The 13,292-nt window shown below is 39.3% G+C and overlaps 1 protein-coding gene across 2 annotated transcripts; it reads left to right on the forward strand.

Moving 5' to 3' along the window:
• Positions 1 to 769: 769 nt before the first annotated feature.
• LOC131241243 (probable protein phosphatase 2C 52) lies at positions 770 to 12,963 on the forward strand. 2 transcript variants are annotated; one of them, XM_058239988.1, is made up of 9 exons: positions 770 to 992; positions 1,179 to 1,471; positions 4,354 to 4,481; positions 4,567 to 4,665; positions 4,799 to 4,957; positions 7,045 to 7,131; positions 7,545 to 7,636; positions 11,773 to 11,847; positions 12,163 to 12,963. In XM_058239988.1, exons 2-9 carry the CDS (start codon positions 1,206 to 1,208, stop codon positions 12,325 to 12,327), a joined length of 1,071 nt encoding a protein of 356 aa, XP_058095971.1. In that variant the 5' UTR covers positions 770 to 992; positions 1,179 to 1,205; the 3' UTR covers positions 12,328 to 12,963. The 2 variants fall into 2 exon arrangements, with proteins under 2 accessions (XP_058095971.1, XP_058095972.1); XM_058239989.1 differs by having other exon boundaries at positions 1,184 to 1,471.
• Positions 12,964 to 13,292: the final 329 nt, after the last annotated feature.

A 13,292-nucleotide genomic window follows, 5' to 3' on the forward strand; every position in this document is an offset into this window, starting at 1 on the left:
TTAAAAAGCTCAGAATTGTGGAACTGATCCAAAACTGAACCGGTTTTCACGATCCGGTTCCGGTTCCGTTCTAGGGTGCTAACAGTCTGGTTTCAGTTCCGAAATTCCAAACATTGTATAGAACGGTTTGGTTCCGATTTCACCCCAAAATCAGGCCGAATCGACCCATGTGCACCTCTAATGTTGCTCACCAAGTGTTTGATAAAATGACCCAACGAAGTGTCAATTGGTGGTAAGAAAGGTATGTATATGAAACAAATACATTTTTTTTTTTTTTAATGTTGCCTACGAGGTGTTTAATGAAATACCTTTAAAACTGTTTCTGTTATTTTATATAGTGAGACTTTTGAAGGTGCGGTCCTTGTGTTTGTGAAAATGCTGCACAGGTAACTCAACTCAAAATGGCCTGAGCTGCTGACAGAACTGGCCTGTTAAACTTAATGACTGGGCTGAGCTGAGCTTGCCGAGCCGAGTTTGAGCTCGGTCAGCGAGTGGCTGGCGCTGAGCCAAGTCAAGCTGCGCCAAGCCCGACTCGGTTCGACTTGTCTACACCTCTACCTGTCCCTTTGGTATGGCCCACCTGACCCATCGATCAGGATGGATTTTGGGATCCATGCCTAAAATGTAGGGAGCATCTAATGGCAGATGGGATGAAACTCTAATATCGCTTTCGTGTATGGTAACGATAAATGATCATTTCTCATTTGGTGGCCGTATACAGATTCAAATGATGAGCTTACCATGGGCCTTTCCAAATTGAGTTTTGAAACCTTCCATCCTGACATGAGCTGGAGAAGCTATTTGGTGGAGTAGATTTCTAACGGACATCAAAACCGAGAAAACACTGGTCTATTTGAGATTGCAGTATCCAAAAGAAGACGGATCAAAATCCACTCTTATGTACGGCTGTTATTGCAGAACATCCAATCATTGAATGCATGCTATTGCCACGCGTAATTCGTGTACGGTGCCAGCTTAGAACTCCCACACTGGTTAGCTGTTGTCTATAAACCCTCTCTCATCTCTCTCTCTCTCTCGTATCTGCATCTCCCAGTCTTCTGAAATCCGAATCTTTTGAATCGATCCGTCTCTTGTTCTGAAATACCGCGATTATCTTTATTTATTTATTTATTTTTCCTTTTTTCTTTTGACCATCTCTCATATTCGAATTCTGGCAGTTCAGGCCAGATCGAAATCCGATTTAGATGGTATGCAATGCTAGCTTGAGTAAGATCGTCGTCCGAGGGGGCTATCTCGTGAATTTAACCAGAAACGGAGGCCATTTTAGGGATTTTGATGCGAGATCGGGCGTGAGATACCATTGGAACCGCAGGATCGCGGCGATCCGCACGATGATGGTCGACACGGGCAGCACGGCGACGGCGGACCCCACAGCTGCCGTTGCCAATGTCTTGACGGAGAAAGAGAGCACGGACGGCAGCAGCGGTTACGCGAGCGGCGGATGTAAAAGGTACAGTCATCCTGATGTTTTTTTTTTTTTTTTTGAGTTCCAATCCCGAAGGGAACTTTGGTCATTATCGAGATTGTTGCAAGATCGGATTGGAATAGCAATATAACATTCTCTTCTTTGTTTTTTTTTTTTTTTTTGGGAGAAATCTAAGCTGTACTTTGTAGAATTGCACATCTAGGGTGTACTTTGTGATCTCAGATCTGAACCGTTCATCTGGTGGCCCTCACGATTGTTGTGCCATGGGTGAAAATCTCACCTATTGGATGATCTTACCATCTGAGCTATAAATGGACAGCAGATAAATAGGAAAAGATCCATCAATAGACGGATAGGATACTCTAATCTCTGAGATTTTCCTGACAATGCGGCCTGTCCATCATGGGACCTACCTGATGAATGGTCCAGATCGCTGAATTGTTGCAAGCTACAATGCAGTGGACGCAAATCATTTGCCTACCATTGTCATGAGGCAGATGTACCGTGCCCTGCATCTGTGTTTTTGCCTGTATTTATCATAGGAGGAGTGATATTGGTGGTTTGAATTGTTTGACATTTAGTTGAGGGAGTGTTGGATACAAGAACGGAATTGAATTGCAATAATCAATCTGATAAAGTCAAAGTAATCAAATTGGTGAGTTCCAACATTCATCTTGATGGATCTGGCTTCAATATGCAACTGCATTACTTTGAAGTTGGGCAGGGACGAATGTAACTGCAGTTTGGGTGGCTTTCTCATTATTAGTTCTTCAAAACATTGTTCTTGTCATTCCCACTGATTAAAAATATTTTTTGCAATTCAATTCTCTTGTACATCCAAACGATGAATGTACTTGGATTTACCCCAAATGGCTATTTTAGCAGGACGTATAATGTTCTGCCAAGGGCTTGAGCTGTTCGTACAGAAAGTGAAACCCATTATGTGGGATTGGGTTTTTCGGCTTTCTGCCCTTTCCACCCCAGATTATTGCTGGATGCATTTGCAGGTTTGACCTTAAAACTTCCAATACTAATCTGAACACAACTTTTATTGATTTGGATGGCAAAGCATCTTCCCAGCACGCACGCGCACACACACTCACCAATTACTTTGGGACATCCAAGTGGGTCATTCCTCAATTGAAGGATTGGCATACTTAGTCGACCTGGACCTGCCCTTTTTCCATGACCTGGCTTTTTCTGAAATGATCTCCACGTCCTTCATATCTGGTGCCCTTTATTTATTTATTTGAAACATATATATGTGCCATTTCGGCACGTGGAAGAATTGTAGAGCCAATATCTGTTGTCCATTTCTGAATTTGTCCTTTTAATCTAGTTGGCCTTTCGTCAGTTATTTGTGCCCATTCTCATGAGCAGTTGATGATCAGATCAGAAATGCATATAATAAAGTACCTGTGGAGTTTATAAATGCACAAATGCTCCCTTTGTGCACTGTTTCTGGGGAAGTTTCAGGGTTGGAGCTGTCTCTCAAGAGTATTCATGCTTGTCCCAATTTTGGTGTATAGGGGTCGCACTGGACTTGTGTAGTATCTTAAATTATAACAATGTCTTCAAATGCATCTGGGTGCTGAGATATCATCCACATGTACCCATCATGAAAGGAATTTGCATGGGCTTGCTACTTGTGAGTGCACTCTATTGCTGTACATATATTCTACTTTGTGACTGTGCATGTGTTTATAATCTCAATACTGAGCGAGTCTATTCATGCTTTGCAAATCAGCTTTCATGCATCACCGATATGAGGTTCTATTGCCCATGTCGCTGCTGTATCAGCTGTTTCGGGCAGATATAGCCATATTGTCACAGTAGATGATACATGCCAGTATTGGACTATATGTAAAACCTTGGTTCTATCAGGGCTGTTACCCATGGGTACCCAAGATACCTGACTTGATTTCAACAGATCTGGATCAAAAAATTGAACCCACCAATTGGGTCAGATCGGGTATCTAGTCAGGTATTCGCCTGGTATCAGAATTGTATATTTGATATATATAACAACTCATAACACTACTTATACAGATATCTAATTTAAAGATAAAATTCATACAACAACTCTTAATCAATATCCAAATTTATCGATACCCATTCTAAATTTCTGACTTTTATCCTCAAACACTTCCCTCTTCACTGCTCAACCCCATAACCCTTATTTAACTCCATGAATACCGGTGGCTGATCATTGTTGTCGTTGTCATCACCAGCTCACCAGATGGTGGGCATAGGCAACTTCTTCTATAACTAGGTGGTCTTAGTAACATTGTTAAATGGAACTTAGAAACATATTGTAACTACTGCTAGGTGGACTCAGTAACATTGTTGGATGGAACTCAGAAACATCTTTCTTAGAACTTGATGATGTGTTTGTATGCTGTATTGAATTGAATTGCATACCAAGGTCTTGCAATTGCGTTCGTTAATATATATATTCAAGTACTAGGCTCCATTGAGTTGCTTTAAGTTGGGAGGAAAGTAACAGCTTCCTCACCATCCATTTTTTTTCCTATCCGAGTCATTTCCTCTTAATTGAACTGGTTGTTGAAATTGAATGCAGTTGTGCATTCAAATGGAGCCTAATACATTAGTTGTATGACATTTCCTGATGCACAGTAGCAAGATATGAAAGTAAAAGGTTTTTTTTTTTTTTTTTTAAAGGATGTAGGAAACTAAAAGATCAAAAGCAAAATAGTTGCTATGAGTAAAATCTTGATGTGCTTGTGATTAGAAAAGCTCGTGGCCTATCAATTGTCTCACTGGTGACCTGAATTTCCTATGAGCTATATCATTGATTAACATTTGATTATTAAATTGATTATCTTCTCATTCATCTGGAAGAGCACAAAAAGGTTGGCCTCATGAATCTTTTTCCTGATTGACAGTGAAGATGGAAGACTGAGCTGCGGGTATTCCAGTTTTAGGGGAAAGAGAGCGACTATGGAGGACTTCTATGATGTTAAAATGTCTAAGATTGATGGGCAAATGATTTGTCTGTTTGGGATTTTTGATGGTTGGTTTTCTCCATTATCATTTTCTAGTCATTTTTTGTGCAGTGATAGGATTCCGATCTTTATATTTATGGAATGTCACCACAGGTCATGGTGGTTCCCATGCTGCTGAATATTTGAAGGAGCACCTGTTTGAGAATCTCGTGAAGCACCCACAATTTATGATGGACACTAAATTGGCTATAAGTATGTTCAATTTTGCCAATATTTTGCTTAAATGTCTCACTTTAACTTCCCTAACAGGTTTATATGCATGCTGTAAATTGAGCAGATTGTTCTTGTTTTCTCTCATTTGATATTATTGTGGGGCAAACTGCAGGTGAAACATACCAGAGGACTGATTTGGATTTCTTGGATGCTGAAAGCAATACTTTCAGAGACGATGGTTCAACTGCTTCAACAGCGGTGCTGGTTGGTAGTCACCTATATGTGGCAAATGTTGGAGATTCTCGCGCAGTAATATCAAAGGCAGGCAAAGGTACAATTTAATTGTAATTTTTTACTCACGGGAGATCGGTCTCATCGTGCTTACCATCTAAGCCTTGTCTCAACTTATGGGAGTTGGCTGCATGAAAAATTCACTCTATCAAGGACCATATTCTGAGATAGACCATAGGTTATCAAATATTTTCTTACCACCAGCCACCTCCACCCATGTTCTTTTGGGCCTCCCCCTTGCCCTCTATAGCCTTCAATATGAGCCAATTGATTCCTAACCAGTGAAATTCTGTCACCAATAAACATAGTCAAACCATGTAAGTAGTATAATTTCCCTCATCTTAATACCTATTGGGGCTACTACAAAGTTCCATCTTATGCGTTCGTTTCTATTTCCGTCCTTCCGGATCTTGCCAGTCATCCACCTCAACACCCTCATTTCAGCTATCAGCTACATTGGGAGATTTGTATGTAGCATGGGGGGAAAAAAGATATCCTTAAAAAAAATAAAATGTTACCGATAATCAGGAAAGAATGCATCATTGTATTATTTGCAAGACGTGAATTCTTGAGGCATTTGGGTACTAAGGGAAAGATTTCATTTCCATGTTAACGTACATCGAGGCTGAATGTCAAGTAGATTGAGTTTACCAGGGATTAGTCTCACTTCAAAAAAGAGGTGGGCAGACCTTGTGTCTTCAAAAAAAAATAAAAAATGTCGGCTCTGGATTGTTTTGTTGTGTTTTTGAAAGAACAATGCATGGGTGATTCACTTAGATGAAGAGAGCATGAGATTTCACTGTAGCTATAAGAGGATTATGATTTTTGTTGATGGTTTTCTAATTTTGTTTGTTGAACTATGCATATGCAGAAACTGTATAGATTGGAAGCAAACAATTGCGTCACCAGTCCTCCATGCTTGTCTATGAGTATCGGGTGCTGTATCTATCGTTTTGGGTTCCAAACCTGTTCACAACTTTCTGAGACTTGTGGGATTGTGGTCGTGATGTTTTCTGTTTGAGTCCAATTGTTAAGGCATTCGAAGAGTGGACATCTTTGAACCTCTGGTTTCAGAACAGAAACTAGCTACTTAGTGGTTTTTTTTTTTTTTTTAACACACACACACACACTCACGTCATGGTGGGATTTCACAAGAGACTAGCTACTTAGTGGTTGGTTTCAAAAGAGAACTAGCTTCTTAGTGGTTAAGGGTGAGGAACTGGGATAGGCTGTTAAATAGCATTTTTGGAAAACCAGGAGTTCCTATACATGTGCATGTGTGGCAGATATGCATCTGATACATTTCTGATATTTCAATCTTTAAAAAGGATGAGTATCCTTGTTATTGGTGCATCCAGTGGTTACAAGATTGTTTTATTTTTGCAACATGGCTTTGGGTTCAAGTCACCAATTGGAGTATATTTTGTTCTTTCGTGCTTGGTGGTCAGCTTGAGAATGTGTAAATCATGTACGGAACAGATCTGGAAAATTCCCTAGACAATGGAGCGGCCAAGACTCTTTTCTGTTCCACATTGTCCATAGACTCTTTCTGTTCCACATTGCCCATCTTATTTCTCTCTCTTTTTTTCTTACATGGGATTCTTATTATAGGTAGAACTGAAAGCGAGTTAGTGATTATGAAACTCAAATGAGAGTAACAACCAACCCCAAACTTAAGCCTTGGTGGGAGAGAACAGAAGGATGGTGTTGCTGGGAGATAACCTACCCGGCACGTACGAATACCATACTTTGTTCAGTGTTAAAAAGAAAACTCTGTTGGTGTCATAATTGAAATGCGAGATTAAGGTGAAGCTTGCTCAGCAGTTCTGAATCCCATGCTTTTTCCACCTCCTGAAGGAATTTTCCTTTTTGGACTGCTTTCAGCCTGCATATTGATAAATAGATTCTTGTTCCTCAACATGCATATTTTCTTTTGGACTTTGACATATTCAATTTCCTTTTTTTAAAAAAATAACTGTTACTCAAGATTTCGAGCATGCTTTTTAAATGATTGTTCAGTACTTGTGCCCAGTGTGTGGGATTTATCTCTCTAGATATGAATACTGGAGGCAATTAGTTGCAACTTAAAGTTTTAACCTCAGTTTTCATGTTCTTCCTGCTGGACAGCCATAGCTCTTTCTGAAGATCATAAACCCAATAGAAGTGATGAGCGTAAGAGAATTGAGAATGCTGGAGGAGTTGTTATGTGGGCTGGTAAGTCTTAATTTTATTCTAACTAGTCCTTGGCAGAACTCAGAACTTGGTGTTTATGTTTTACAGTAATGTGCAAAACAGTTTTTTTTTTTTTTCTTTTTCTTTTCTTTTCGTTTTCCCTTAAGGCCTTGTGCAGCTGTGCCATGATCTGAACTTGTTGCATTCCACATTAAAGGCTATACTTTTTACATGGGTTCACCCCTCTGATTTTTCTTGATGCCTTTTCCTCCTTTGAGAATCAGGCAACTATTATTAGATCTTAAGTACAAGTTGTGGGAAGTACCTTAGTTCTTGTATGCTTATTTTGTTTAAATTACAGTTTCTTATTCAAAGAATAGAAAATAAACCGGCAGCCTATGGATCCTCCTATACTGAGAATCGTTTTATGGTGGTTGGAATTTTTGGTATTGCAGGCACGTGGAGGGTAGGAGGCGTATTGGCAATGTCACGTGCATTTGGTAACCGCTTGCTGAAACAGTTTGTTGTGGCTGAGCCTGAGATTCAGGTATGGAAAAGCCCTTGATAGCATTCAATTTAAAATGTACGTGTGCGCGCGCGTGCCTCAACTCTAGAAAATTGAGGCTGGTTTTGTTTTCTTCTCTCCCAGCAAAGGGATTGTGGGGATTTCAGTAACTTCTTGGCAATTTCTTGGTTCCGAAATTTCTCTAGAGATTTTCATTTCTTGAGGTTTTTCTAAGGATGTTAGGGGAAAACCTTGTTGAAAATAAGTTTTTAAAAATATTTATTATAATTAATAAATAATTTTTGAAGTTCAACATATATATCTGTAATGAATTATTTAAAATTTTAAATTATTTTCATGCTAAAATTGCGAAGTGCTTAGATTTTCAAAACATCACTATATTAATGCGATAATATTGTTTGGTTAATTTTCCATGTAAATAGTGCAAGATTTTCAGAAGTTCAGCAATAGTTGTCACATGGGCTGTGGGATCCTTATCCCGATGCTTTGAACAACATACTCAGCTCTGACAAATAGGGGTGATGGGTTTGTGATGCAGGACAACTAACCACTTGCTCTAAAAACTCGAACTGATAGAGCGTGGTGAATCAATCCTTTTATCTCATAGCCTAGGCTCCACATCCCATGGGTTAGGTCCTCGGCTGAACCTCCCTCATCTGCCTCACATCACATGGGTTCCGCCTCACACGAGCCACCCGCCCTGAGTGTGCCCCTGCATCCCACAGGCCACCCCACTCCAAAAACACTTCCAATCCCAGTCACCGATCTTGGGACCTTTCTTCAGTTGAATGTGGGCTGTCGCTGCATTCTTGTTTTATCTGTCTATTTGTATGCTACAGATTGAAAAGTTAGGATAATCTATTGAGGAGCTTTTTGTAGAGACCACCACCCAAGGTGGGCAGGAAGCAAACGTAGTAATGATCTAGTTCACTAGCCAAACTTGCTGGAACTGAAGAACCATAATTTTAACAAATAGCTGCATAGGAGGATAGTAGGGCTGCGTTTGGATCACACGTCATTTTGCTTCAGCTTCGTATGCCTTAAAGTAGCTAATCTTGGTTTCTACTAATTCAACACATGAGTATGTTTGGCAAGCAACATACTTAATCCTGAAAAGAATCCAAACATCATATTAAAAAAAAATCACCATTTGAAACTACCCTATCTTCTTTAGGGAAAAACATAGCTTTTGGAAAATCTTTCAATATATATATATATCATAAAACCTAGTTATGAAAAAATCAAACAAAAGTTCACTCCATAAAATTAAAATAAAAAAACCCAATACAAAACCAGTTTCAATCCACCCATAAAACCCAACCAACATTTCTCCTTTAGACGTCCCAAAAAGAAAAATAGAAAATAAAAAAAAATCGAAATCTCCAAAACCCCATTTCAGAAAAAAGAAAAAAAAAGAAAAAAGAAGAAAAAAAAAGAAAAAAAAAGGAAAGGGTCTTGTAGTTTCATCTAGCCTAGCTACAAAGCTATGGGAATCCTCTTTCTTCTTGTTGATGCTGCTGCTATGACTGATTCTCTCCATGGAGACCTTCTACATGAGAAATAGCCGTGCAAGAAAGCCCACTGTAGCCCAGTTGTGGCAGCCCTAGTCACCGCCAGCTGCTCTCTCTCACTCTCTTCCCTTGAAAGCAAAAGAAAAAAAAGTCTTATTTTATTTTATTTTATTTTTACGTAATGTCTTAAGCCATCTTAAGGTGTTTAGCAACTCTTAAATGCATTTTACGAACTTCTGTCACTTAAGTTATTGATTTGTCACTGTCAGCCAAATAAGCAGCTTATCGATGTGTAGCAAAATGCAGCCTAAGAGTTGTGTTAGTACAACAATACATGGAAATCTCTCTAGGTTTCATGTACATGTACTTATTTATGAAGGGCCTATTTAGTTGGTTGGCAGTGAAGCAAATAAATTAGAAGTCCAGTACATCCATTCCAATTTCAGGGACACTTGACCATACCATTTGTCTTAGACTGCAGGCTGACTGATCATACCGAAGCTTGAATCTTGCTTATCACTATTGTCATGAATCTTGTTATATTTTCAGCGGTTTTGTTGTGGCCAGTTAGTAAAACCCCAACCACCTGATCTTGAAATGGGTGGTGGTATGTTTCTTCTTTTATTTCTCTTTTTGTGCTCGAGTTTTGTGTTATAGGCCGTTACAAAAAAGGTCTTGAATGGAGGCAATTATATCCCTTCATTGAATTAGAAAGCAGTCATTGGCATGCTATTCCATTGGCTCAGGTGAGAGGGGAGGCATGACTAGAACAGTAGATTTAGCTGTAGCCATTGTTTGAAGTATCCCCGATCATTGTTTGAAGTATCCCTGATATTGTCCTTATCTCCAGCTCAGCGATACCGATAACACAAGTAGAAATGCCGATAATGTTGATAGTATCAGAAATTCCTGATATCAAGAATGTATTGCTAAGTATCACCAATGTATCGCCAATATTTTCAATTGTGCAAATTCCCGACGTCGCTTGTATTGCCAATGGATCGATATTGCTAATGTATCGCCAATATTTTCAATTGTGTAAATTCTTGGTGTCGCTTGTATCACAAGTGTAGTGGCAATATTTCAATAATATGGAAGACTTCTCGATATCACAAAAATCTATTTATTAAAAAAAAAGTTCAGTTCATTTTTTTTTAATTTATAGGCACCTGGTTGTATGCAATGTTCAATTTGTCATTGATAATATTGATAATATCTCAATATCATTGTTATCACAACATGCATGATAGCTAGACCACAATCTTTTGTTTCCTTTTCAGTTGTTGATGATTCCTTAGTGAAATACCGTGTTGTCGATATTCTAAAATATTGATGGATGTTTGGATGGAAGGTTGGATGGTTAGATGGGATGGTTGGATTGATTTCTTATGATGACACATTCTTTTAGGCCTCCATTAAATGATAACTTATTATGTATGCATTCTTTTTGCAATTTTTTATTTTTATTTTTTATTCTTAAATATGCAAATATGTATATTTACCATATTATGAAGTTTTATTAAAAATTCCACTGTTTTTCCCATGTTTCCCCTCATTTCCGGTTATCAGCGATATTATCAACAACATCGATATTATTTCCATATCCCTGACCAACGAAACTTGTAGCGATAATACCGATAACACTAGTAGTGATACCGATAACATTGGTAGTATCAGAAATTTCAAGCATCAACGATGTATCGCCAAGTATCGCCAATATTTTCAACTGTTTAAATTCCAAGTGTCACTTGTATTGTCCATGTATCGATATTGCCAATATTATTGACTGTAAATTTCAGGTGTCGTTTGTATCGCCAGTGTATTAATGATATTTTGATATTGCTAATGTATCGATATCGTAAAAAATCTGTTTATTAAAAGAATTTCCTTTTCAAAATTTTTTTATGGGCACATGGTTGTATATAATGTTGAATTTGTCGATGATAATATCGACAATATCGCGATGTTATTGTTATCACAACATGGTCGATATGGAGACAACAATCTTCCATTTCCTTTCCAGTTGTTGACAATTTCTTGGAGAAATATTGTGTTGTTGATATTCTGAAATATCGATGGAAGGTTGGATGGATAGATGGGATGGATGGGATGGTTGGATTGATTTTACGACAGCACATGCTTTTAAGCTTCCATTAAATGGAAACTTATTATGTATGCATTCTTTTTGCAATTTTTAGATTCCTAAATATACAAATATGTGTATTTTAGCATATCCCGAAGTTCCGCTTAAATATTCCACCATTTTCCCCATGTTTCCCCTCATTTCCGGTTATCAACAATACTATTGGCAATCTTGATATTGTTCCCGTATCCATGGCCAACGAAACTTGTAGTGATACTGATACTTTGAACACTAGCTGTAGCATTGTGCATGGAGAAACATTGCAATACAGTGATAAAATTAGTAGCATTGTGCAACATGGAGCAACATTGCAATAAGAATGGGGGCAATTCTATCTCTTCGTTGGAGTAGAAAGCAGTCATTGGCATGCTATTCCATTGGCTTGGGAGAGAGAGGAGGCGTGACTAGAACAGTAGATTTAGCTGTAGCATTGTGCAACATGGAGAAACATTACAATAATAGTAATAAAATTAACTGAATTGCCGACTTAACACATGTTTCAGGAGGCAGAAATCGACGAAGAAATGGAGTTCCTTGTGTTGGCAAGCGATGGACTCTGGGATGTAGTGCCAAATGAGGTCAGCTTCTCTTTCTCAATGTATGCATGCTAAGGCAACCTGGGGCTGATGACATCCTGAAGAACAAATCCGCAGTGTACATGTGCCAATCTGGCACTTGTGCTCATGATCCACGGTGTTCACTAGGTCCATGATGAAAATGCTGTGAACCAATATGTTGAGTGTAGTGACCGTTCATCATCTCATAGATTGTTGAGCCTGCCTGATTAGTAGACGGAGGCACATGTGCTGCGGATCACCTCTTTCGCCTCTCCTCGCCTGGAACTCCAGCACCCACTCAATATTCTTGACTGTGTTTTTTTGGCGCTCTGCAAGGATGCTGTTTCGCTTGCAAGAGCAGAAGAAGAACCAGATGCAGCAGCCCGGAAATTGACAGAGACCGCCTTCACGCGGGGCAGCGCCGATAACATAACTTGCATTGTGGTGAGGTTCCACCATGACAAAATGGAAGCAGGTTCTCCTCCAGCAGCTGCAGCATAGAATTGAATTGGTTTTTATTTATTTCTCCAATTAGATATAAGCATCGCCATCCTCATCATCTCTGAGGTCGGATGGCTGTGGGTGAGTGCATAGTAGCCCGCTTGCATGTTAGCAGCAAGGCTGGAGCTGTTTATTTGGGCGTATATGTATTTTGGGGTCTGATGCCATGGGGAAACATAAACATAGACCCTGCTCTTTATCTGGGTGATGTCTATATCTTATGTGGCAACCTTGTAAGAGTTGCATTCCATCCGCAGCAAGTCACAAGGTATTTATTTTATTTATCCCTTGCGTGGAAGTGGGTGGGAAATGGGCTTGGCCAGGCCATGCGGGACCAAATGGTTCCAAGCAGAGCTGGACCGATCAATCTTGAGGTACATGCTGCAGTGAGAATCAGTGGGGCCTGGGAAACTTGCTTCTGGTGGATCTCCGTGTTTTACATGAGTGATCAGGACGATGTCTAGCTGAGATCAAACATTATCTGACTTGTACTTTGTCAACTCATGCAAGACTGTTTTGAAGCTGGATAGATTGTATCCGATGATTGGACAGTGTGTTGTCCATGCTCGTGCACATGGCACAGTGAACCGGCATTATCTTTGTATCCTAGTTTTCAAACGTGCTAGTGTTTTTGGAGTTTGTTTTGCTCAACACACTCAGGACTACCAGCATGCCTCCTAATCCTATGAGGCCGACAAACAGAGATGGTTGGATAATATGAAGTATACATTGTCCATACCACCTACTATATAGTAAGCCTATGATCCGATAATCATGCTGCACAATCAATCTGACCATTGACATAATTGGAATCATTAGAAGTTTATTTTTAATAGTCTGCATTCAGCTACACATTAGATTACGGATGGAAGTGGCAGGTTTCTTACTCTGTGGTAAAAATATGGGTGTCTCTGATCATCTGAGCATCTCTGAATGTGGGCCCGGTGTGGTGAAACTTGTTGGAT

This window comes from Magnolia sinica, chromosome 3 (assembly GCF_029962835.1).
Source record: "Magnolia sinica isolate HGM2019 chromosome 3, MsV1, whole genome shotgun sequence".
NCBI lineage: Eukaryota > Viridiplantae > Streptophyta > Magnoliopsida > Magnoliales > Magnoliaceae > Magnolia > Magnolia sinica.

Bases quoted from the DNA above. Each gene is read 5' to 3' on its own strand.
- LOC131241243 (XM_058239988.1), top strand. From the start codon at position 1,206: ATGGTATGCAATGCTAGCTTGAGTAAGATCGTCGTCCGAGGGGGCTAT. The intron at 4,482-4,566 runs GTTGGTTTTCTC...ATGTCACCACAG, and splicing joins TCTGTTTGGGATTTTTGATG to GTCATGGTGGTTCCCATGCT. The intron at 4,666-4,798 runs GTATGTTCAATT...GGCAAACTGCAG, and splicing joins GGACACTAAATTGGCTATAA to GTGAAACATACCAGAGGACT.